General features: G+C 56.7%; 6 protein-coding genes across 6 annotated transcripts; 3 read left to right on the top strand and 3 right to left on the bottom strand.

Annotated features, from left to right (window-relative positions):
- Positions 1-3: 3 nt before the first annotated feature.
- CONPUDRAFT_141643 (N-acetyltransferase) lies at positions 4-992 on the bottom strand. Its single transcript, XM_007766281.1, has 5 exons — positions 888-992; positions 811-835; positions 665-755; positions 296-586; positions 4-209 (listed from the first exon to the last, which is right to left on the bottom strand). The coding sequence occupies exons 1-5, from the start codon at positions 938-940 to the stop codon at positions 118-120; spliced, it is 552 nt and encodes a 183-aa protein (XP_007764471.1). The 5' UTR covers positions 941-992; the 3' UTR covers positions 4-117.
- Positions 993-2,332: 1,340 nt separating this feature from the next.
- CONPUDRAFT_134674 (uncharacterized protein) lies at positions 2,333-5,177 on the top strand. The gene is made up of 7 exons (XM_007766280.1): positions 2,333-2,518; positions 2,916-3,023; positions 3,385-3,427; positions 3,551-3,571; positions 3,662-3,693; positions 3,840-3,983; positions 4,388-5,177. Exons 1-7 carry the CDS (start codon positions 2,358-2,360, stop codon positions 4,599-4,601), a joined length of 723 nt encoding a protein of 240 aa, XP_007764470.1. The 5' UTR covers positions 2,333-2,357; the 3' UTR covers positions 4,602-5,177.
- Positions 5,178-6,776: 1,599 nt separating this feature from the next.
- On the top strand, positions 6,777-8,258 carry CONPUDRAFT_116938 (uncharacterized protein). The gene is made up of 3 exons (XM_007766279.1): positions 6,777-6,912; positions 6,972-7,240; positions 7,300-8,258. Exons 1-3 carry the CDS (start codon positions 6,801-6,803, stop codon positions 7,876-7,878), a joined length of 960 nt encoding a protein of 319 aa, XP_007764469.1. The 5' UTR covers positions 6,777-6,800; the 3' UTR covers positions 7,879-8,258.
- An 8,047-nt stretch (positions 8,259-16,305) lies between these two features.
- CONPUDRAFT_134672 (uncharacterized protein) lies at positions 16,306-19,501 on the bottom strand. Its single transcript, XM_007766278.1, has 5 exons — positions 19,159-19,501; positions 18,689-19,099; positions 16,875-18,628; positions 16,704-16,790; positions 16,306-16,623 (listed from the first exon to the last, which is right to left on the bottom strand). The coding sequence occupies exons 1-5, from the start codon at positions 19,474-19,476 to the stop codon at positions 16,590-16,592; spliced, it is 2,604 nt and encodes an 867-aa protein (XP_007764468.1). The 5' UTR covers positions 19,477-19,501; the 3' UTR covers positions 16,306-16,589.
- Positions 19,502-19,524: 23 nt separating this feature from the next.
- On the top strand, positions 19,525-21,644 carry CONPUDRAFT_116933 (uncharacterized protein; the record flags this gene model as incomplete). Its single annotated transcript, XM_007766277.1, has 7 exons — positions 19,525-19,586; positions 19,720-19,867; positions 19,916-19,987; positions 20,036-20,310; positions 20,374-20,881; positions 20,982-21,168; positions 21,256-21,644. 7 exons carry the CDS (start codon positions 19,528-19,530, stop codon positions 21,507-21,509), a joined length of 1,503 nt encoding a protein of 500 aa, XP_007764467.1. The 3' UTR covers positions 21,510-21,644.
- A 289-nt stretch (positions 21,645-21,933) lies between these two features.
- CONPUDRAFT_97118 (uncharacterized protein) lies at positions 21,934-23,294 on the bottom strand (the record flags this gene model as incomplete). Its single annotated transcript, XM_007766276.1, has 6 exons — positions 21,934-22,228; positions 22,426-22,504; positions 22,690-22,837; positions 22,957-22,996; positions 23,081-23,143; positions 23,252-23,294. 6 exons carry the CDS (start codon positions 23,292-23,294, stop codon positions 21,963-21,965), a joined length of 639 nt encoding a protein of 212 aa, XP_007764466.1. The 3' UTR covers positions 21,934-21,962.
- Positions 23,295-23,375: the final 81 nt, after the last annotated feature.

Below are 23,375 nucleotides of genomic sequence, written 5' to 3'. Positions count from 1 at the left end.
GGTGTAGACGCCAGTGGTGGGCGCAAGGAACTGTTGAACATGGGTTTGATTGAACTATGTCTAGGTATGATGTTGATGAGTGATGTACATGGAGAGCCTCGAAGATCATCAGTCATGCTAAGATACTTCCTGTGCGCTGACTAGCACATCTCGACCATTCAACCTGACGGACCGGCGCATAGGATCCCGTGATAACGGTTTTCGCATATCTGTCAGCGAATCAAACCAATGAGTCAGAACATCACCTCCTACCAGCCGGAACAACAAATCCGATGAAACGCGAAAAGGAACGCACCAAACGCATCCTCCTCGTCCCTGCCGCCTTTGCCTATGCCCAAGTTTCCGTAGTACTCGCGGACGCGCCTGTATACGCTATACCCGAAGCCTTCGTACATCTCGATCGCGACCGAGTTCGTGCAGCGAACGTAGAGGTCGACGAAGAAGCCCTTGTACATCTCGTCGGACACGTGCTCAAGGCGCGACATGAGGGCGCGAGAGAGGCCCATGCGGCGGTATTCGGGCGCCACAGAAAGCGCAGTGACGTGTCCGTGCCACTCAGTGGAGAGGCCCTCGGCCTTGCCCATGACTATAGATAGTGTTGTGTCTCAATTGGGGCGAGCAGAAGGGGCGAGGAGAGAGCGTTGGGGATTGGGGGGTGACGTACCGTAGCCCATCATGCGGCCACTGGGGGACTCCTGGACGCAGCAGAGGTCGGGCCACCGGGAGAGATAGGCAAGATAGAAGTTGATTCCATACTGCGGCGAGATGAATAACGAGCGATGCCCCGGGCGCCGGGGGATGATGACTCACTGTCTCAGTCCAGACGTCCAAGTTACTGTGGCAGGAATCGTGATCAATCGCATCATCAGAGAAACGTTCGGGCTTACATGTTGTTGAATTTAAGCATGTCGGTCGCTTGCATAGGCCGAATGACGCTCATCTCGGGCTAACGTACGCTGGACGGCTTCTAACGAGTGATGCGGGATACTTCGTGTGGGGAGCAAAGCCAGCCTCATTTTCGCCAGCAACGCGAGGAGATGGACTGCCCGTTGGAGCAAATTAGCCCCTGTCCAGACCACTTTCGCCTCCGTCCCCGGCTCCAAGAGAATATCATCACGTTCTTCGCTTCCGACGCGCACCCGCCCCCACGATTTGCATTTCATCGATCAACGGTTATGTCTTGCTGAATTATCACGGCATAGTTTTGGCGCCCATAACATTGACATAAACTATCCATTTGTCGTAAGCGTAGCTGAAGATCGCGACGTTACGTCAAGCCGATTACACGGCCACCGCTGCTAACCATCCGCGTGTCTTATCAGATAAGACAACCCGAGCCGCCCCAAGCCGTCGACGTACGCAAGTTCATCGAATCCTAGCCTGTCAGGTCACGTCTTTGCGCATGGCTCATGGCTCGATCAGCGAGTGCCGACTGGCTCGTCAGCGCTTATGACAACAGTCTATAAAACCGATCGACCGGCGGTCTTGGTCAGATCCTACAGAAGACGTGACTCGGAGGCATATGAGCACGAGTTTGCGACTGTGGCCGACGGTCATAACATGAACATTCAGCGGGGCCGCTGGTCGCTCAGCACAAGCCAATAGGAGCGCAAAGCTCTTTTAGGGTCGGCCGAATCCTGTACAGAGTTTAGCGCAGTTTTCTAGATGAACTCGAGTTTCGATTAATGAGCGGGGATGACCAACGGCTGTCCGAGAAGCCCCGCACATCCACACGACGGGCACGCACGGCGTTCGAGGGATGTTGATGAAAATCATTAACTCGTCAATAGCCTTCCCCATTTTCTTGCGTTAACCTTTGATTTGCGTTTATATCGCAAGTACTTGTCTGATGTGACTCGGCGGTGCCGGTCCGACATCCAGGTATCGAGAGCGTTCCTGATAAATGAGAGTCCGTTCAGGAGATGTGGACAAACCGATAGGCTGGTCGATCATACGGCCGGAAGAAAAAGTAAAAGGAGATTTTCCAGAGTTCCAATTTTCCAGGCGGGCGCCAAATTTAGCAGCCACACGCACCTTTGCATCCTAACAGGACCAAACACAGCAAAATTCGCAGTGCTCGGAGTCCCGACGCGCGTCTGAATGCCCCTCCGCTGAGCTCTCCGACAGCGCACGCCAGAGACCCCAGACCGTTCTGCCGTCCCACATCATTTTTCCGACTTTCACTTTCCAGATTTTCCTGGATTCCTGTACAATCGGGACCGACTCCTATTCACTGTGCAGATCCAATGTACGCGCCTAATCACCAGCCGTACGCGTCCACCTCCAATGGCTTCATCGTGCACCATCCCCCGCCCGCCCAGCCCCACCCACAAGCGAACGGGGCGACGACGGGCGTCATGAGCACCGACGGTAACCACAACGCCAACCACGGGAACGGGACTGTCGCACCGCAGGCGACCACTACCCACGCCATGGGTGTAAGCCATGGCCCGCCGCTGGTCGCGACGGGGGATTGGACCAAGGACCTCGTGCAGCTTGCGAAGACGGCCGAGCTCAAGTACGTCAGCCTTCCCGCTCCTTCCATTCCGCTCCTTCCATTCGCTGCATCCCACCCATGTCCCTATCCTGCCGCGCGCCTTGTGCCTGCATGCCGCAGCCGCTATTATTATAGCCGCTGGGCTGAGACAGCTGTTGCAAGCTGCGATCTCCTGTCACGTCCCCCGCATGCCATCGGCCATCTGCGGACGCGCAGCTGCTGTGGGCTAGGGGGCTGCGCTGCTGATGCGGAGCGCTGTGCAGCTGCTTGTATGCGCACGCACACGCAGGCAGGCGATCATACGCAGCGCACAGGCGCCGGGAACATTCTATATTCGCGCGCAGCTTCTTTGGTGTTTCTAGATGGTCGTCTCGCCTGCCTATCGCGAGAGCGATGTTCGCTCACCGTGCTGTCGTAGGAAACACGCCCTCACACTCCAGCTCCAGACGGCGCACATCATGTCCACGCACGACGCACTCGATCAGAAGGACAAGGCGATCCAGGACATTAAAGAACAGAAAAACAAGTAAGTGTCTGCATCTGCGTGCGTGCGTGTGTGGCGCCTTGCTGCACACCCCATCCCGTCCCTTCTGTGATGATGTCCGGCAGCTGATCAGAGATTCACCGGTGTTCGCTCCCTTCCGGTTTCGTTCCACTTTCATTTACCCGCTGGCCCGGTCGATGCATCATGCCCCCCTTGGCTATTAATGCTATTCGCGTCGCGGAACACTGTACACACGGCCGTGTTTCACCTCGCATCTTCTCGTTCTCGTTCGCGCCCGTGTCCACATCCGCGTGACCGCGACCTCGTGTCCACCCCCTGGACGGTGCTCGACCCCCCTGCTTTGGCGCTGGCGTGTCGGATCCGTACGATGGCATGTTCGCAGGCTGGACAGCGAGCGGACAAGACTTCTGAACTGTTTGGCTGAGGTACGCACCCGTCGCTGACTGGTTTCGTCCCTTCGCATGCCCCCTGTCTGATTATCACTTCTCTGTTCCCGTTGAAACGCATCTCATCCAATCCATCCATCCATCCATCCATCCATCCATCAGATTAACGCCGACCGCGACAAGGTGTGTTGGAACACGCGTGCATGCCCTACCGTCGGATGCACTGTGGCCACGAAAGAAGCTGACCCGGCCTCTCTCTCGCCCCGCTCCCAGGTGGACATGCTGGAAGTTTCGATCCAGCGCGAGTGCGTGTCTTCTCTATTCCCTGCGGCCCATGTCCATCGTGGAACACGCGCGTTCGCCCCTCGGGCACGTGTCTGCGGCCGTGTCAGGGGTTATTCGTTCCACGGATTTTCTGACGAGGAAGCTTTATCCCGCAAACGCTCCGCAGATGCACCGAGCTGCGCCAGAAGATCACGACGCTCGAAGAGGGCGAGTACAAGACCGCCAAGGCGGACGTGGATCGGCTGCGCCAGGAGCTGGGCCAGCCGCCGCTCCCACCACTGCAGACGCTCTTGGACGAACGGTCTTCCCAGTGAGTCGCGTCGAGTCGATTTTTCTTCTGATTTCTTGATATCTTGATGCCCGTATCGAGGATCTCTGGTCCCGAGGGCGTGATGAGATGGATGGGGAGCCCACGGAACAGAAGTATGCAGTAGTATCTATCTGCGTGCGACGGACGATGTGGCGGCCATGGGCACAAGAAAAGTCCCCTGTCCATCTTGGCGTTGTCTTGTTCCTCTGTCGCGCCGCGGGATCTTAATTTTCCTCCGCTTGCCTTTTCGGGAAGCTAGCCCCTTGGCGTATTTTTAGCCTTTTTGGCTGGCAAGGCCTTGTTGACATGCCCAGGCTGTCATCAGAACTTCAGCTTGAATTGACCGCTGCATCTCGTTCAAAAACACGCTCACGCTCACATCGCGGCTCTCTTGGCTTTTCTAGGTATCTCCAGGAGCGGCGCGTCAATGGTGAGAAGAGGCCCGCGGAGGACGTTGTACCTCTCGAGGTATCTGCATCGTCGGCGTCCCACCCACAGGTGCCGGGCAAGCGTCCCCGCGGTCGTCCCAAGGGAAGCAAGAATCGTGGAGGCAAGGCGGGCGCAAGCGTCGCGAGTGCCAGTGGGCTAGCAGCTTCTGCCGCGGGGACGGGGGCATGAGCACGGGCGGTCCGTGGGGATCCGCGCGCGCGCGCTCTCGAGACGCGAAAACGCCTCGGTTGAGAGCGTCGGCTCAGGCGCTGGGCGGGCGACGCTTCTCGCCTCTCGATTTCAAGGCTTCTTTCTCAACATCACCGACATCACCTTCATCATCATCGTCGCGATTCCAAAAGCGCGTGCTCTTCTTTTCTTCGCGCGCATCCTTCCATCCATCCATCAATGCATCAGACGTCTGTGTACTGTACTGTGGCTTCGACCGTGCAGGTTTTCAAAGTTCCGGCGGTTGCATCGGGGGAGGGAGAGAGGGAGGCCTCGACCGCGATCGCGATCGCGGGTTCTCGATGACGGTGGGATAGGCTGTAGGCTATAGGCTATGGAAATAGTATGCATGTTAACTTATTGGCTGTGGACATTACGACGAGCCACGAGCGAGCGGTGGGTGCCGGGCGCGACCGAGATGAGACGCGAGGGATGGGCAAGCGTGGGTGATCTGTGGAAGCTGTTTCGGGCGATTAACGGGACGGGATTTCACTAGTGGCGACCTTGTAGTAGCTATAGCATGCCGATCCGTTGAGGTTTCTGACACTTTGACCGTTTTGGACTAAGTAATGTACAGCGAGCGCGCATTAATACGGATGCATGTCTGTAACCGAGGTGGAACATGGCCTCCGGGTGTGTCGGTCGACTTGGAGACAGCCGTGCATCGTATTGGTTGGTGGGTTGCCGAGGGGCACGGATTGGACGGGGCTGCCTCGACGACGGGACAAGGTTGCAACGTACTGCAGGGAACATAAGGAGTCCGGATAGCAATTCCTTGTACTGGCGCGTGTCGGTACTAGCTGGTAAAGTCTTTTGGCGTTGCGTGCATTGTGAGACGCCCTGAGGATCGTGTAGCTAGCAGCTGTTGTTGCTGTTTCCGAGCATTGTCAGCGTCAGTGGAGGGATCGGACGTGGCCCTCGCCGATGTCCCAGATAGGGTTGATGATCGTCGTAACGTTATCCCTGGCTATGTGCCGCTGCCGCTGGAACGAAAGCGCGAATACGACAGGAATTTACTGTATTATGATGCCATAACAATGGACGCGGCGCCGCTGCGAAGATGGCGGCGAGGGTGGGGTAGGTATGTTAATGACATGATACGATATCTCGATGGTACGTGAAGAACAGCGGCATGATGCAATGACATGACGCGACTCGTGAATATATTTGAATATAGTGGGACCTGGGTTAATATGCCAAATAATGGGCACATTGTTGTGTCCGCATCTCGCACCTCGAGGGTATCAGATCTGGGCGATCCGGATCGGGCGAGTGTCGAGTGGGGACTGAGTAAGTCGTGTCCCGATATAGCAGGGGGCTGAATCAGCCGAGAGCTGATCCCAGCTGTCTCGCAGCTGGGCGTGCGCGCTCGGCGCGGGCATCCCTGACTCGGTGCTCGGGTTGTCTGACTTAGCAATGCCGACGGGCTCGTCGATGCGATTTGCTGACCGATCAATTGGAAAGAAAAGACGCGAACGTGATGTTCGGTGGATTCGTCGTGATCAAACTTCTCATTGAGTGTATGTATGCTGTAGAAAGGACGGGGAGCAAAGTAGATGGCGGCTTCTGTGCAGACGGGAGGAGGAGGATCAGTTTAGCCTGGTAAGGAGGCGAGGTGCACGGCGGGTGCCATAAGTGAATCAGATGTGAGACCACGGAGGGGTGTTCTGTTCGGACGAGGAACAGGACACGGATTGTGGCCCAAAAAAGGAAGGAATGAGGACGGACTCGGATTCTGGCATGTTCTGGTGCGGGGAAGGGTGTATCGGGGCAGGGAAGGGGGGAGGAGGATGTGAGATGACTCGATGTAGTCAGCGTTGCCGTGGTCATCGCAGGATATCGGGTGAACCGGCTGCGTAATAGGTACGTGGCTGAACGGAGGACAGAATCCGACAGGAGGGTTGCTGTGCTGATGCTAGGGACGCGTCCTGTGCCGAGACGGGACAGGCTTTCCTTTTTGGGGAATGGACTGCGATTTGGTAATGTGCGTTTGTGAAGCGCTGACTCGGAGCTCTTCTCGCTGTGCTATGTTCTCCCCTGCCGTTTTCGACTCATACCGATTCGGTTCCTCGTCCCATCCGGATCCTTATATATCCCACTCTCTTTTGGCCATGCTCTCCCCGTACCTCACCAGCAGTGCTCCCTCCCGCACATACAACAATGGTCCATACCTCCTCATCACCCATACACAAGGCCTCCCTCGTGGACGCCGCCCTCCACTCCCCAGCTCTCCTTGAGCTCCTCGACATCAAGGTCTCCCGTCCCGTCATCGGTAAGTTCCTCCTCTCTTATGACGTCCTCGAGTAACTCCATCTAACCTGTTCTCTCCAGAGTACCTCGTTGACACAGTAGTCGACACGGTCGACTATGCCATGGGCCGTCCCTCTTCTTCGCGTCGTGGCCGCACCCTCTCGCGCCACTCGGAGCACTCTGCCTTCCACACCTTCGTGAACAACGTCCTCACCCGGGCAGAAGTCACCATCCCAGTCATCCTCGTTTCCCTCGTATACATCGACAGGGCAAAGCCTCATCTCCAGATCGCCCTCGAGGAGTGGGCATGCGAGCGCGTATTCCTTGGCGCTATCATGGTTGCTAGCAAGGTATGTTCCTGTGCCACCTCCTGTGTTCCATTCCCGTACTGATCGTATCTCCTATGTAGTATCTTAACGATTCAACTCTCAAGAACATCCACTGGGCTCTCTGCACGGGTGTCTTCGGCAAGCGCGATGTGGGCCGCATCGAGCGCGAGTTCCTCGACGTCCTCGACTTCGAGCTGGGCGTGTCCGAGGCTGACATCCTCAGCCACCACGACTCCCTCTCCGCTATTGCCCTCCCATCCCACACCCACCGTCGCCCCTCTACCGTGCCCCACTCTCACGCCGGCTACTCGACCTCCTCCCACCCCATCTGCCCGGCACTCGACCCTTCGAGCCCCAAGTCTTCTTCTTCCTCGAGCTCATCACTTCCTCGGACACCCGAAAACGAGCATTCGCCAGCATATGCTCTACCAAAAACGCTCCAGGACGAGTTGGAACTGACTGCGCCTCCCTCTAAGGCCGCACCACCAACGAAAACCACTTCTCATTTCTCGGATCTCCTCCGGTCCTTCCCCCTTCCCGTGCCACGCTCCAACCTGCCCCCTGTACCCTCGTCATCGTCATCCAAGGCACACCAACCTCATTATTCGCATTTCTCGTTTAACAACCGACCCATGACGGCACAGTGTGTTGCCGCATGATGAACTCTTTCCCTTTATTTTATTTCCTTATCTCTCTTCGCTTTCCATGCTACCCTTTGCCGTCGAGACTTAGCTCCGACGATGTCCTCCACCCGGCATCCCTGCCTCCGTTTTTATCTCTGCTTCTAACTTTATATTGTGGACAATCGCTATATTTTTACCCCGATCCCACAAGCACACGCTCTCCGCCGCCGAGGGCCAATGGCCAGGCAGTCTCTCGAACCATATCTTGTCCCGCAGTTACTTATCATACATGGTTAAAGCTGCCAGCCATAATTTTGTTCGATATCGTTACAATATACATACATTACCTCGTAACTTTCCTCATCATCATCCCGCTGTATAGCACTAGCACAACCAGTCAATCCCAGCTCCACCCTGCAATAACAGTTAACGCATCTAACTAAAGCTTTTGTCCTGTCTGATTGCGTGTGATTCCTGTTTCGTTAGTCAGCGCGTGCCTTGAGTGTGAATTCATGACTTCAGCTTGGGGAGATCATGCGACTGGGTTTGGACCGGTGAGTGGTGCGATGCTCTCATCAAGCGCTCATTGCGACGTCTATCTTTGCACAGCGGGCCAATGGTGGGTACCTGGAACGTCAACACGTCCCGCAGCTAATTTCAGATATGACTTTGGTCAAAGGGCCGATGCCATGGTGTACCCGGGCAACACCCGGGGATGTTCCAGTGGTATCTACGTGCCCGTTGGTTCAAGTTGATGCACTCATGTATGACGACACTGTCTGACACGTTTGACACGCCCCAGTCCACCCCCCGTCGGCTCCCTTCGCGATGCACCCCTCCCCTCTATACGGCGACCTCGCCGATCGCGACGACCGCGCGCCCCGCGAGGTCATTAGGGTGGTATCAGCGTGTACCGAGATGCCAACCCTCGCACAATGCCGACGCGGAGCTCGATTTCGGCCCCACCGCATCCGCAGGGTGCGCGCATCGGTAGTACTGCCCTCAGCTACTTCCAGACGTGCAGTTCTCCTCCATTTGGCTAACGTTCCGGATATGCATCGTGATTTAATTGCATGACTTTACTTCGTGAAGCATGGAGCTGCTTGAGCTTAAGCTTGGGATCGTAAGTCGCGATCGGGCGACGGACCGTGTCCGAACTGGGTCGCTCTTGCTATCTATCGCACCTACCATGCTACTAAAAACACTTTGATCCAGAAGGATGCGTTGAAGCTGCGGCGGATGCGGACTATCCAAATTGATGCTTATCTACCCAAGTAAGTATACTCAGTACGGTATAGTAAACATGCTTATTATGCATGGTGGCGACCATAGAGTCAGCACTTTGCAGGTTGCTGTCCAGAACCCTTTTTTCGGCCACTTGCCACACCACCTCGCGCTGCGCATCGGTCACTGCGGCGCCGCAGTGCTCAGCCATATTCGCTGATCGGCCAGCTGCGCATGCGCACCTCGGCGGGGGCGCTACGTTTGGAACGTCTGCTGCATCTGCCACTGGTAACTTGTAGGGTCTGCTTGGGCTGCCGTCCTTTTCGGGCACGACAGACACGCCGCCTCCTAATATTTGAACTCGTATCCCAATGAACTCGTTTGTATTCGATGATGCTCCTTGTAAATGGATGTTGACAGATACACCCGTGAATATTAGCATCAAAGCAGCCTCCATACTCATTTGTCCTGCCAATCACCACCTTTGTTCCGGAAAACCCGCCACAGATGCTACCTCAACAAATTCACAATCGAGTGGAGGCGGCGCTCATCAGACCATTGTCCATCGTTCATTGTTCGCGACGGGGTTCCATTGTCCGACTCGGTTACGTGTGTGATATACGCTCCCGAGTCGGAGGAAGCGCCCAAGCTACTGCTCCCCCCAAACAAACCAAGCCCCCAGGCTGATGCAGAACGTTCGTTGCGATTGATTCATCTTCCCCACAGATTCTTGTGAATCGTGTCACTCTGACTCCGACTCGGAAGCTCGGGCCCGAGCTCGGCGACGGCTGGCGACGGTCGCGAAGCCCGTCGGGCAACATCAGGACAGGGGTATCATTGTATCGGCCGGCATGATAGACGCGCACACGCCACAAGCGCCTCCGCCGCCATGTCGGCGCGCTGCTCGGCGACGACGCCGAGCTCTCGCCGAAGAAAAGCCAACTGCAAGACAAAAGTGAAAAACGTGCGTGGTTTGATCGGCCCTGCGGGGCTTTCTTCCGTGTTGTGTCAGCTTAATTAGGCCGTGATTGCCGGGGAAGAAATTAACGTGCTGGTGCCTGAAAAAATAAGACCATGATTTAATCGTGGGTTGTGTTGGCTCTTGTGGGTGCTGCTCTTGAGTCTTGGCCTGCCATCTGGCGTGATCAAACATGTCATTTACAGATTGTCATACCACGGCAGGTGGCGTGGCGTGCCCTGCCATCAAGACGCGTCGATAGAGGTCAGCAAGTCACCAACCCTGAAGGATCGCCTGCAGTTCGCCTGCTGACCAAGAAAAGATCTGTCGGTCCACCGCCTCGTCTCGCTTATTCCCAGAATGCCATGTTTTGCGGGGAACGCTGCCCAAGCGACGTCCAAAGATGCATTATTTATGATTTAGACGCGACAGGCTCGGAGAGTCGGCTCGGTGAGCACGGAAGCTCCTCTTGGCGAAACAATTGTACGATGAAAAGTTGTTTCACCCTTTTCGTTTTCTTTTCTGATGCGATTGTACTATATAGGGGCCCTCACTATATGCACAGCTCGTGCATCAGCGATAAGATTTCTCTCGTTGATCAATCTTCCTTCATGGGAGTTTCTTGCACACTGAGCATCTAAAGCCGCACTCCTGTGTATTGGACAATGAATTCTTGTTCTATCGGAGTGATTTTGTACTTTCTTCACAGGGATATAGTTTCGATTGGACTGCTCCTTCCTTCGGCACGTGCTATAGAAACGCGAGACCAGACGTTCTGTCAGAAACCCAAGACACTAAGTACTGCTGTGTACCTTGACGTCTCTCCAAGGGTTTTTGTACATCGCCTTTGCCAGTGCGCGCTAGTAAGTGATTGTAGCTCTGTGCATGTACTCCGCAAACGATGCCCGACTGGACATGCATCCGTGCACAGGCACTGACACCGTCTGGTTGGTGACAAATTCTTTTTCTCTCTCTTCTTGTCTTTTTTCTGTCTGACCAAGACAGCTTTTGTTCCAATGCCCGCTAATCCAGCTGAGACTGATTGATAGATTTTGATGCGCCAGTACTTGTCTGCGCGCGCGACGCGCCGTCGGCTTGCTCAGTCGGGCATCGCGGCTTGACAAGCCCATCTGGGCTGTGCCTGAACCAGCTCACAGAGTGTGGCGGCTTGTGGCGGTGGGCGTTTTAGCTGCAATAAGGCTGACAGCCGAGCGTCAAAATTTGACGCGCAGTACTTTTTCTTCCGACGGATGCATCATGCACACAGCTCGCCCGTTCGCTTGGCTGGTTGCCAGTACCTGTGGACAGCCGTGGACCTGGATTCGACTCTACTCTAGTTGCCGGTGCCTGTGGCACTGCGGATGCAGATCCTGCTATCTGTATCATCACAGGTGCTCGAGCTAGTGACTGCCAGCACAGCTCAGGTGATACCTCGAGCGCTTGCTTCGATGTTCTAAAAGGTGAGATGAAATTGTTCGAGGTGCCTTGGCAACTCCTCCCCAAGCATCTTGAGCGTGTCTTGTGGCTGATGCACGATGCAGGAATTGAATCAAGCTCCAATGGCTTCCAAGGACCCGTTCCTAGTGCGTGCACGATACCTATTCGCGTTAGTGACCCCCCAGTCTCATCGGTCAATGGATGCCGCCGCTGATATTGATGCTGCCCAAGAGTACCCAAGATAACTTGAACTCCGCAGACTATCAGGTCCATCTGTCTAGTCAGAGATCAGAAGCATCCATTCCAACGCGCAGCATTGATGATAACCGTCCACGAAGTGAACCGAGTCGGGCGTGTTCAGGTGACATGACTTTGACAAGTTGATGTCCTCCGAGTTAACTTAGCGAAACCCCGTTCATAGAGCTCGCTGCATATCTCGGACGGCCACTTTACTCATTGCCGCAGTGGTCGGTCCAAAGTGTTCGTGGACGTCATCCCGCATCAGCAGTATTACACTGTGCCGTGCTAATCAGTAAGCCTCATCAAGTCTTGATCAAGTCGGTCCTGCTTACTCCAGGCTTACAGCGTACTGACCCTGGAAAAAAGGCTTTTAGCTTGGTCACTCAGCGCTTCTCCTTCAAAGTTGATCGATCAGTGGGGGTGGATGACACATTGCGTTGCTTTGTGAGTGAACTCATAATCATCAAAGGCGATGGCTCATCCCCGCCATTGCTCTTTGCTGACTCTGTTAATCGCGGGCCAACAATATTCGCCCCTTGTTTGTGTCTCCGTACACACCCGCTCGTTGCTGTAATGCCGACAGGCACGCAACTCGGCGACGTCGTCGCCCATCTGCCGATCACGACAACTCGTCGGCAAAAATAGAGGACGCGTCGTGAACCCGCAGTGTATCGGACGTTTCGGAGGCTACAGCTGCAGGCTTGGATGAAAACCAAGCAATGCACTAGTATTAGCCTGATTATGCGTTCTCGGTCGGATTCGGACGACGTTGCACTCCTATCTGTTACGACAACACCCCTGCGCGCAGCGACGGCGCCGATGCGCTCTTTATTCTTTATTCTTCGCCTTTACGGTTGATGGCTGATGCGTGCTTGCGCTTCGCATTACAACGCTGCAGTACAGGCTTGCCGACCCGGGGATCAACGCCAGTTTATCGTCATGTCGTTTATTCGATGACGTCGAGGAATATCTTCATCCATCAACCTCACGTGGGTCTGCGTCTTCGACCAGGCCTTGAAGTGTCGGTTGCAACATTAACATCAACGTCTCCATGCTACAGGAATTCACAGGAAGAAAAAAGTTTATTCATAATCACTAGTATTGTTGTGTCTACAATACGTACCTCAGGCTGGTGCACTGCAGGAACATCTTGACTGGGTCGGCTGCTCGACCCCAATGGAACGGGTCCAACTTCATTGATGAGTCTCGTCGGCGGCTCCGGTTCTCGACTCTCCGACCTTGGAACCTAGCTCGAGGCTTTACGACGGCCCCGTTTTTCGAGAACCGACACTCCACGCTATACCATTAGGCTATCAACAAGTCCCCTCAGTAACAGATGCTAGTCGTCGAGCGCACAGCGTCATACAATACAATCGCCTTCGGAACGTTACAGTGATTGTGGGCGCGGCGCCTCGACGGCTCCGTTACACATCGCATCAACGATGGCCAGAAAATTTGCGGATAGAGCGCATCTGTTCATGTGAAGTCGGTTTCCTTTCGGACCGGTGTGGTTCGTAGCGCGCAAACGCGGTGCCATACATATGGTGCTCATCGTTGCTATAGTATGTATTGCTAAGAAGCGGTTTGCCATCGTTGACCCGAGCTCGGCTTCTAGGAGCATCAGTAAAACCGCAAATTTCTTGCCAGCCTTGTCACCTTGCCACAAGGTGACAAGGCGTCATGAAACATAAAACCCAACATTAAATCGTAAAAACAATCTGATACTTACTATTCGGATATTCTCAAGCTTCAGATGATGTTTCAGGTCCGGAATATGGTCTAGGAATACTGAACGAAGTAAATTTCTTTGCCTTGTAGGCACTTGTCCGTGTAAACTCCGCCCCTCCGAAGCGACCTTGCCGCGCCAATAGACTTGCCTTGCCGATTTCGGCGTCATGGTCAAATTGTTGCCTTGTGCAGGGTTGCACAACCTTGTACAAGGCGCGACAAGCATTTTTCATCTTTACTGATGGATTCGGCGTGTAGTTCGTGGAGCATGGAAGGTCATCGTTACTCCTGTATAGACGGGCCCGCACTGACACTTTTTTTAGGGTATTCATTCGTATGGCGCGCAGGTCAGGCTAGTTCCAAAGCATCAGATGTGCTTGCATTTGTTACCACGCGTTTCGCACAAGTTCATCGCTTATAAGCCTTACAGTACGTTCTACTACATATGCTACAGTGCTAATTCATACATCCGGATGAGCCGTGCTACGGCGCTCATGGTGTCAGGCGTCAGCATTCTTACGACCACCCCCCGAGTTTGCCCTGTTTAGCCCGGGAGTTGCGGCCCGTTTAGGCCTCGGGCGCCTTCAACATCGATATCCCAGCTCTGCGCTCACCGCCGAGCGGTCAGCTGCTCCGTCCGCCACCGACGCGGAGGGTTTCGTACCAGGTTCGGCCCCGTCGGCCCTTTCTCTCCGAGATTTCATTACCGTCCTCACGAGACCAAGGAACCAGGTCGTCGAGCCCTCAGCTGTCTTTGGAGCGGTCTACGGAGAACGCGCGAAGCGCGAGTCAGCCGGCGATGCGCACTGATAGGGGACAGCCTGGAACGAGCGATTCCAGACTTCAACGATTCAAGCTTCAGGCCTCCGGGGCTCGTGCGATTCAAGCTTCCAAGTTTCAAGGGGCCTGATCCTCAGGTCCTCAGGCCACCCGGGGTAAAGCATATCCCGCCGGCGTGCTGGATGTGTACACTTTCTACTCAGGCGGGGTTACGTGCCGATCGGTGCAGCTTCGTCCATGTGCATTGAATGTGGGTCATGCGTTTTACAGTACGTCTCCTTTCGTTCGGCCGGGCTCAGCGGGTAGATCAGCCGCGTTTCGCGCTCTGATAAGATCGCCCCCCTGGACCCTGTGGCTTTGTGGTATTCGGTATCGATGTACCGGTGTGGACGCGGCGAACGTGTCTGAAGGGTACCAGACGGTGTGTCCGCCGCGCTCATCGGCCGGACGTTTTGCACGAACGAAAGGAACTTAGGCGGACTTGCAAACGTGGCTTCTGGCGTACTTGCGCTCCTGGAGCCACGGACGCCTGAGAGGAGCGACGATATTATCTGCTAGCTAATAATTGATAAGGCTCGAGACTGGATTGGACCGGCGTCTTGATGATGCTCTGAGTATTACGGGCATCTGTTATCTCTCCGGAATAACCTCGTCGATATCTATAGAGCTGGCGCCAGACTGCGGGTGGCGTGCTATTCTTGGGGCGTGTGCTGGTCTATTCTTGAAGTGGACACGGTACCGTCGATACTAATTCTCGGGCACTGTCCTCGGTTTCTTGTCTCGCTCTATGTAGATGTACGACTGGTCTTCCGTCGGAACGTACGGTCACAGCTATGTGGACCAGTCACCGGACTGGATCAACTGGAACCTTGTAAGGCGCCTTTGTACACAAATATATCTCGAATTTATCAATCCCAATTACGCCACCGTTCTGCATCGAGACATTAATTCGAGCAAGAACGTTTGATCCAGATGGCTTTTGTGGAGCCGACACCTCGAATGAGCCTGTATTCTAATCTTGCAGGCGTTTGATTTTTCGCAGTACTTGCTTGCTATCGCCGCACGCCACCGTTTCAAACCCACGAGCCATGGCTAATCATTGGCATTAAGAATCGGTAAGGTCAGTAAGTACTTGCTTGCTATCGCCGCACGCCACTGCTTCAAACCTACGTACGAACCACGGTTAAAAATTGGCATTTTAAAGATCAGAAGGCTCAGTGAGCTAGTACTGCCTTGGACATTCGACATGCTTCCGATCACCAGGATGAAAATATTGATGGGCGCAAGCCAGTGTGAATACTTGGTCTAATTTAATGCAAGCTAATGCACAACTAGCACTCCGAGGTTGCAATTGCATCTGTCAAATTGGACTCACAGTGCGCAGTACTGCGAGTATTAAATCAACACCGACGACGGGGCCGTCGGATCAGAAGGAGGTTTGCCAACACACACGTTACTGTACCAGCACAGTGAAAACGACGCAAGATTTTGCCCCGAAAGCGCTTGATTCGCAATAACCCCTTGGATGTGTTATCCCATGTTAATCAAGTTTCCCCGCAACCGCGATCCATTCACCAAGTGTTCACCACGCATCAAGCTGCGATCGCGCACGAGGCGTTCAACATTGACGTACTTTTACCTAGCGCGCCATGCGTCCGCCGTCCAAGGCACACAAAAGCCTGGGCTCACATTCACAAAAGCCTATCGTTACTATTATATCATATTCGCACCTCCAAATTTCAAGTTCGTGAATGTAGCATTGACACCGCGCTGTTCCTTCATGGCGAGTTCCCGAAAAAAAAAATACCAATTACTGGGACTGAAGCAGTCGCAGAGCAAACCGTCAACGAACCAACCCAACCAGCGCCATCGCATCAATAACAATAGTCATATGCAGCAACGCAACGCAACAAGCCGTAGCAGTAGTAGTAGAAGTACACCCAATCCAGTTGATTTGATAAAGCACAATATGGTACATGCATGCCACCATAGCACACACCCGAGTCAGAAAGAAAAACGGCGGCGGCGTCCCCGGCGTTCTTGTCGCCCGAGCGGCGGCGGCTCCAGACTCGCTGGCTTGCGGCGTGAGACGTGGGACATGAGACACGAGGCATGCGGTATGCGGCGCGAGGCTAGATGCACGCCCGGTTGCCATCAGCAGCAGCATCGATCGACGCCACCAGACGCTAGAGGCAAAGAAGGAACGATGGCCCGAGAAGAACAAAAAACGAGGGTTTAGCCGCCGAGGTCGCAACGGTCTCACCGGTCGAGCAGCGGGCGGAAGCCCGAAGGTGGTGGGGGTGGGGGTGGGGGCTGGAAAAGGATAGATGGATTCGGGGAGATTCTGGTGCCAGACTAGAAGACCAGATTAGGGATAGGGCTAGGGGATGTAGATGCGCGAGTAGCCGTCCACGCTGCACCGTCGAACCAAAAAAGAGGGTGTGCGGCGATCAGCGAGGGTTGTTCCTACACACTAGGTCAAACCAGAACGAACCTCTGTCTGCAGCACGGACAGCTATGCTTCGAGCTCGGCGTGCGCGTCGCGAGGTTCTCGCGGCAGTCGTCGCACAATGCGAGGCACCTGCAAGGATAATAACAACCCCCAAAGATTCGTCAGACTCCACAAAATCGAGTAAGCAGGGGGAGGGAGGCGGGAACGACGCACCGACAAGGCCAACAGATAATCTGCCGCTGCTCAACCGTACATATCACACAGTTGCGCCGCGCCTCGTCCGTCGGCGAGCCGCCTCCGCCACCTCCAATGCCACCCATATTGCTGCCGCTGCGGGATGCACCCCGCCGCGCGCCGCCCCACTCGTCCGTAGCAGCGCCGGCCGAAGAAGAAGGCGGCGCGAGCCCAGAGCTCATCGCCGCGTAGCGCCCGCGCGTCAGCGGCGCCGTGTCGCTGTTCGCGAGGTGCGCGAGGAGGAGCGGTGGCGCGGGCGTCGCGTGTGCGTGCGCGTACGCGGAGGAGAGGTCGGCGTAGAGCGCGACGGTCTCCGTCCCGTTATCGGTGTCGCTGTAGTACTCCGCTCCCTCCTCCTCCTCTCCATAGTCTTCCTCCGAGACCGAATACCCCTCTTCTTCCCCCTCCTCCTCCCAGTGGTTTAGCGGGGGAAGAAAAGGCACCTCCTCGGCGCTCGGCGTCGACCGCGCAGACGCAGACACAGATGTTGGAGGCTCAAAGTCGACGTCCTCATCTTCATCCGAGAACGCCTCGTTCCGCACAAACCGCGCGTACCACTCGTCCTCCACCGCCGCGCGCGCGCACGACGGGCTTCCCTCGCGCGCGTACTCGTACCCGTCCCCGTCCCACCCCTCCCCATCTCCATCGCTCTTCTCGCCCTCGTTCGCGCGAGAACCCACTTCCCCGCCCCGCCTCCGCCCCGTCTCTCCCACACTAAGACCCTCCGCCTCCTCCTCCGACGGGGGCTTACGCCAGCGCACCGGCCGCCTCCGCACAACGTCCGCAGCGAGCCTCCACAGGCCCTTCGCGAAGCGTCCCGCGCCGACACCGAAGCGCCCCGCCTCGCGGTACCACGTGCTGTCCATCCACATATCCGTGTCGCCGGTGCCGTTGGCGCTGCTGCCGTTGCCGTTGCCGTTGCCGTTGCCGTTGCCATTGCCGGGGGCGACGGCCTTGACGCGCGTGACCTCGTTCGCGAACCCCTTGAGCTTGCGCGCGTGCGGCCCGCGCCTTCTTGTTCTGCGCCCCATACCGTGCTGGCGGGGTTCAGAGGAAGAAGAAGAAGAGTTGTTGTGGATGGCGATACCGTGCCGCACAGCGCCGATAACGCCGTACCTGCTTATCTCGAGCGCGCCCGTCGTCGGCGCCAGCCTCGCTGGGTCGTACGCACTCACCCCAGACCCCACACCGTGGTGGTGGTGGTGCGCTGAATCGAGCGCATCAAACGCGGCGACACTCCCCACCTCGTTCCCCAAGCCCGCCACCGCGCTCGCCTCTAGACTCGCCGTCCCAAGCCGCAGCAGCGCGATCGAAAAGTCCTCCTCCCAGCGCGGCATGAGCGCCTCGCGGTGCCCGAACAGCGGGCGCGCGACGCGGCCCTCGGTGAGGAGCTGCGCGAGCGCGTTGAGCCCGAGCGCGAGGGCGGTGACGAACACGAGGAGGGACTCGAAGAGGCGCGGCATGTAGTTGAGCAGCGGGTACGAGGAGGCGGAGAGCCAGAGGACGGCGTGGAAGTGCAGCAGCCCGAGCGCGGAGACGAGCGCGGAGGGGAGGAGGCGCTGGTTGGACCAGCGGCGGCGTATGCCGATGGTGTGCACGATGGAGAGCTGGAGGAGGGGGAGGAGGATGGTGAAGACGGCGTGCGGGTCCGGGCGGGAGGAGGAGGTGGGGCCGGGTTTGGTGCCGTGCGTTAGGGGGGAGGAGTAGATGTGCAGGAGGAAGGCGTAGCCGAACTGGATAGGGGGTGATGTTAGTGAATCCAGCCAGCGTGCAGCGAGCGTGCGGAGACGCACCAGGTTGAACGGCGAAGCGTTGCTCGTCGACCCTTCCAGCCCCCGTGTGAACGCCTCGATGCACAGCGCTCCGCACACGGCACAAAACGTCGACCAGCACAGAGCGTCCATCTCCCTACGAATCATCCAGTCGTCGAGCGTGCGCAGCACGGGCATGTCCCACGGAATGAAGCTCGCCTGCGAGGTCTGCGCGAGGACGACAGTCCACGCGAGTAGGGCTTTGAGGAGGAAGTAGAGCGTCGGGAGGCGAGTGATGAGGCGGACCCGAGTCGAGGAGAGGTCGACGGGGAAGAGGTTGCGGAAGAAGGAGCGCGGAGAGGTGAAGCGCTGGTGATGTGTGCGTGCGTGACGAGGGGGAAAGGGCTGACGAGGGGGCACGACGATGTTGTGTATTCGGTGCAGGAGAATAGCCTGCGGTGATTTGCATGCGTCATTAGACTGGTGCAGATACTGGTATGTAGTAGACTCACCATGGCGAGGAGAACAATTGCATACCCCGATGTGATAAACCCCCACGGTCCCGGGAGCGGCGCAAAGGTCGGGGGCGGGGGCGAAGAGCGTGAGATGAACGAGGTAGCACGATCTACATCGTGCATGCCCGTTTCCACCGAGAAGGAGCGGCTAAAGTCGTCGTATCCTATGAGCTCGTCCATAGCGCGCATGCGTGCGAGGAACTTGGACGGGAGGGCAAAGAGGTGCTTGAAGCGCAGCTTGGAGAGGGCGCTGAAGCTGGCGGCACTGGCGCCAGCGACGGTGATGTTGGGGGAGTCCATGCCCAGCCAGCCCATGTTTGGAGATGGAGTCAGGGGTCTGTGAAGTTGTTGTGTGGTGGTCAGAGGATGGGATGGGACAGCGGGAGGAAGCGGCGCGGTGCTCACATCAGCCTACCCTTCATTTCGTCATCTCCTCATGTTCGCGTTCTGCCGAACCCGCACGCGTCTCTTTTGCACGCACTCTGTCATGCTCACCCACTTATCTCGCCATGCATGCAAAAGACTCCTAGTCCAGCGCGCATTCCAGGGTGCTCCGAGAGCCACACGCGCCATCTCCACTCAGCACCTGGACTCGTCCATCCGCGATTTCGCATCCGCACTGGCAGTGAAGCAGCCCTGTTTTCAGCTCTCTGCACAGCACGTTGATGTCCTCACAGGGCCTACAGACTTTTACCAGCGTTTACTAGTCAGCATCCCTCTACGTGTTCATTTTCATTTTTTGACGCTCCTATAGACGATCATACGGCGCGCAAAGAAACGCCTATACCTATCTTCCCTCTACATCGGTTCTTCGGAGCACGAACTTGTGAGTTCCAATCTATCAGGCGCACACCTATGCCTGACATTGCTCTAGATAAACGCTCTGCACACCTCACTGCGAAACAACTCCGACCTCCACGTCTACCTCACCCTCGACTACAACCGCTCCACCCGCCCGGGCCCTTCTTCCCCTGTCCTCTCCCTTCTTCCTCTCCTCCGAGACCATGGCGAACGCGTACACGTATCCTTCTTCCGCAGCCCAAAGCTCCAAGGCCTCATGGCCAAACTCGTGCCGCCACGATTCAACGAGGGCTGGGGCACATGGCACGCCAAGATATACGGCTCGGAGAACGAGGTCATGATCAGCGGGTGAGTCGCCCTTTCGCTACCCCACTAGGAACATAACCATCTCAACTATATGCTCGATAACAGTGCCAACCTCAACAAATCATATTTCACGAACCGCCAGGACCGCTACATCCACTTCCAGAAGCAGCCCAAGCTCGCAGAGTACTGCTTCTCCTTCCTCGGCACGATATCCCAGTTCTCCTACCGACTACGCCTCTCTTCGGGCGGCGGAGAGAGCTACCAGCTCCGCTGGCCCGAGTCGTCACCCGAGCCGAGCTGCGTGCACGCCGCCGCCCAGAAGGCGCTGACGCAGCTTCAGGCAGACTACCTCGCGCCTCCCACAACGGCGTCAAGCCCAAGTGAAGGGAGCGCGGACGACGTCATGGTCATGCCCATCATCCAAGCCGGCCAATTCCAGATACGCGAAGAAGAGCGCTGCCTCGACATGCTCTTCGAGCATCTCAGCTCCGGCGGCGGCGGCGGCACCGCGCACATGGACCTGACGAGCGGGTACTTTGGTCTGTACGAGCCCTACCAGCGTCTGCTGCTGCGGAGCCGCGTGGGGTGCGACATTATCGCTGCGGCGCCCAAGGTGCGTTTGTCCTTCGTCCTCTTCTCCTGAGTATCTGTGCTGTCCTCGTTATGAGCGAACGAGCGGGCTGACAAGCGTTGCGTTGCATTTGAATGACCAGGCCAACGGGTTCTACGGCTCGCGCGGCATCTCGGGCCTCATACCCGAGGGCTACACCCTCCTCGAGCAGCGCTTCATGCGCGCCGTACACGCAGCCGGCCGCGGAGACACGTCCACAGCGCAGGACCAGGACGGCGCCGTGCGCCTGCGGGAGTGGGAGCGCGACGGGTGGACGTACCACGCCAAAGGTGCGCACATCTCCTCTGCCCCTTTCCTATGCTTCCCTTGACCAGCTAACCAACTCGCTCTTCCTTCCTGCGTTCAAACAAAAACAGGCATCTGGCTCTCCCCAACCCCCACATCCGCGCCCGTACTCACCCTCTTCGGCTCGACGAACCTCAACTCGCGCTCCGCGCACCTCGACACGGAGCTCTCGTTCGTGCTCGCGACGGGCTCAGACGCGCTGCGCGGGCGCCTGCGCGAGGAGGTCGCGGGGCTGAAGGCGCACGCGGGCCCGTGGCGCGGTGGCGAGCGTGCGGTGAGAGCGCGGACTAGGGCGATTGTGGGTGTTGTGGGCGGGATGCTCTAACGTGTTCGATTGGCCGACTAGGAGAGACTGAGATGAGAGGCTGGGAGGATGCCGAGGGGCGCGCGGAGCGCTCGTGCACGGCTTCCGTCCGTCCGAGGGAGGAGCGAGAAGGCGGGAGTACCCTCGCGGTCCTGGTGGAGGAAAGTACTTTACTTTGAGACGGCTAATTAATCGACGAGTGTGATGTGGAGGATGGAATGGATCACCGCTGCTCTTCTCTCCTCTTCTTTCGATCGCTCTTCTTGCTTGCTTGCTTGCTTGCGCATCATACTCGCCCCCGAGGACACGACGATCGCCGCTTATGGGTGCGCAGCGCGATCTCACACAAAGTACGCGTATGGCATACGCGTCGCGCGGTATTCGAACCCGTCTTTAAACTTCGACGGCGGATCTGAGCACAATATCAATCTACTCTGTCCGTCTACTTTCTGAGAAATCGAAGACATCAACCAACTACACGGAGGATCCCTGATCCGGCGCATTCGCGCTTTTCGCAGCAGCATCTGTACTACCACTCGTGGAAGCCTCTGGCGTAGCGAGCTTCGGCGTAGCGGATTTAGGAGTAACGGGCTTCGGCGTAGCGGGCTTCGATCCCCTCGGCGTCTTGCCCCCGCCCCCGCTGCCCGCCTGCACGTACTCGAACTTGCGCGTGTCGAGGGTGAGCGTGACCGGGCCCTCGTTCGTCAGGCTCACGTCCATCATCGCGCCGAATCTGCCGTCTGGTGCGGTGGTGCGCCAAGTCGACGATTTCACGAGGGGGGAACGTAGAGTAGAGTCAGTAAAAAGTAAGATAAATAAAAATAAAAGTTGATCGGATGATGGGGTAATGGGAAAACGGAGGATCCCGCCTGCGCGAAGACTCGGGGCGAGTGATGCTCTGGTGGAATGGAATAAGTGCATGGAACTTGAGACGTACCCTGGATCTTGGACGGATCATACGAGCTGCGCATCTTCTCGAGGAAAACGGCGTATAGCGCGCGGGAAGCCTCGGATCCCTGCGCGCGACGGACAGTCACAAGTCAGTATACACGTATGATCAGCGACTGCACCCAAAGTCCACCGAAGCAAAGGAAGAAGGAAGGAGGAAGGGGGAAGCGCGACTCGAGAAGCGGCATTGTCTTCGGTGATGTCGATCCAAACCACTAGGACTAGGACTAGTACTGCCAGTAGCGGGACTCACCATCGCACGATGAAAATCGGGCTTGTTCCCCTTAGCCGTGTTGGCCATCAGCGTGAACTGCGACACACACAGCACCTCCCCGCCGATGTCCCTCACGCTCGCCTTCCACATCGCGCCCGCGGAGTCGGAGAACACGCGCAGACCGAGGCTGCCGTCCGTGTTCGTGCCATTGCAGTAAGGTAGAGCAGAAGGCGGAGAAGGCGGGTTCCAAATATGGGGCTAGATATCAGATTGGCATAGTCGTGTGCTCGTACTGAAAGAACGCACATCTTGTTCGAGAGGCTTTCTACGTCCGCGGGTGTGTCGTCTGAGGGCGTCAATGTAATGTAGAACATTCCAATGCAAGCTTCCGTTAGAAGGGTCGACTTCGGAGCGGCGAGAAAACACGCACCGGTGCCGATCCCGACGAGGACCATCAGCCCTTTGGAGATTTTGGAGATGGTCTCCCCATCGACTGCGGCTCGACGTTAACCAGACCGTTACTCGATGATGATATGCACCATGAAGAACATCGCATCGCGTGTTCGACGGGACAGATCATAGGGAACACTGTTGAACGTACCTGCCACCGAGGCCGACGCGACGCGTTGGACGACTGCACGCATCTGTTCTAGTGTTCGGCATCTCCCGGGGCACGAGTCGGGGCTTTTCAAAGGTTTGGGCCACGGTGCCACGTTGTTGAAGTA

Source organism: Coniophora puteana (assembly GCF_000271625.1).
Source record: "Coniophora puteana RWD-64-598 SS2 unplaced genomic scaffold CONPUscaffold_2, whole genome shotgun sequence".
NCBI classification, from domain to species: domain Eukaryota; kingdom Fungi; phylum Basidiomycota; class Agaricomycetes; order Boletales; family Coniophoraceae; genus Coniophora; species Coniophora puteana.
The sequence above is the reverse complement of the archived record's forward strand: the minus strand, read 5'-3'. Positions and strand labels throughout refer to the sequence as shown.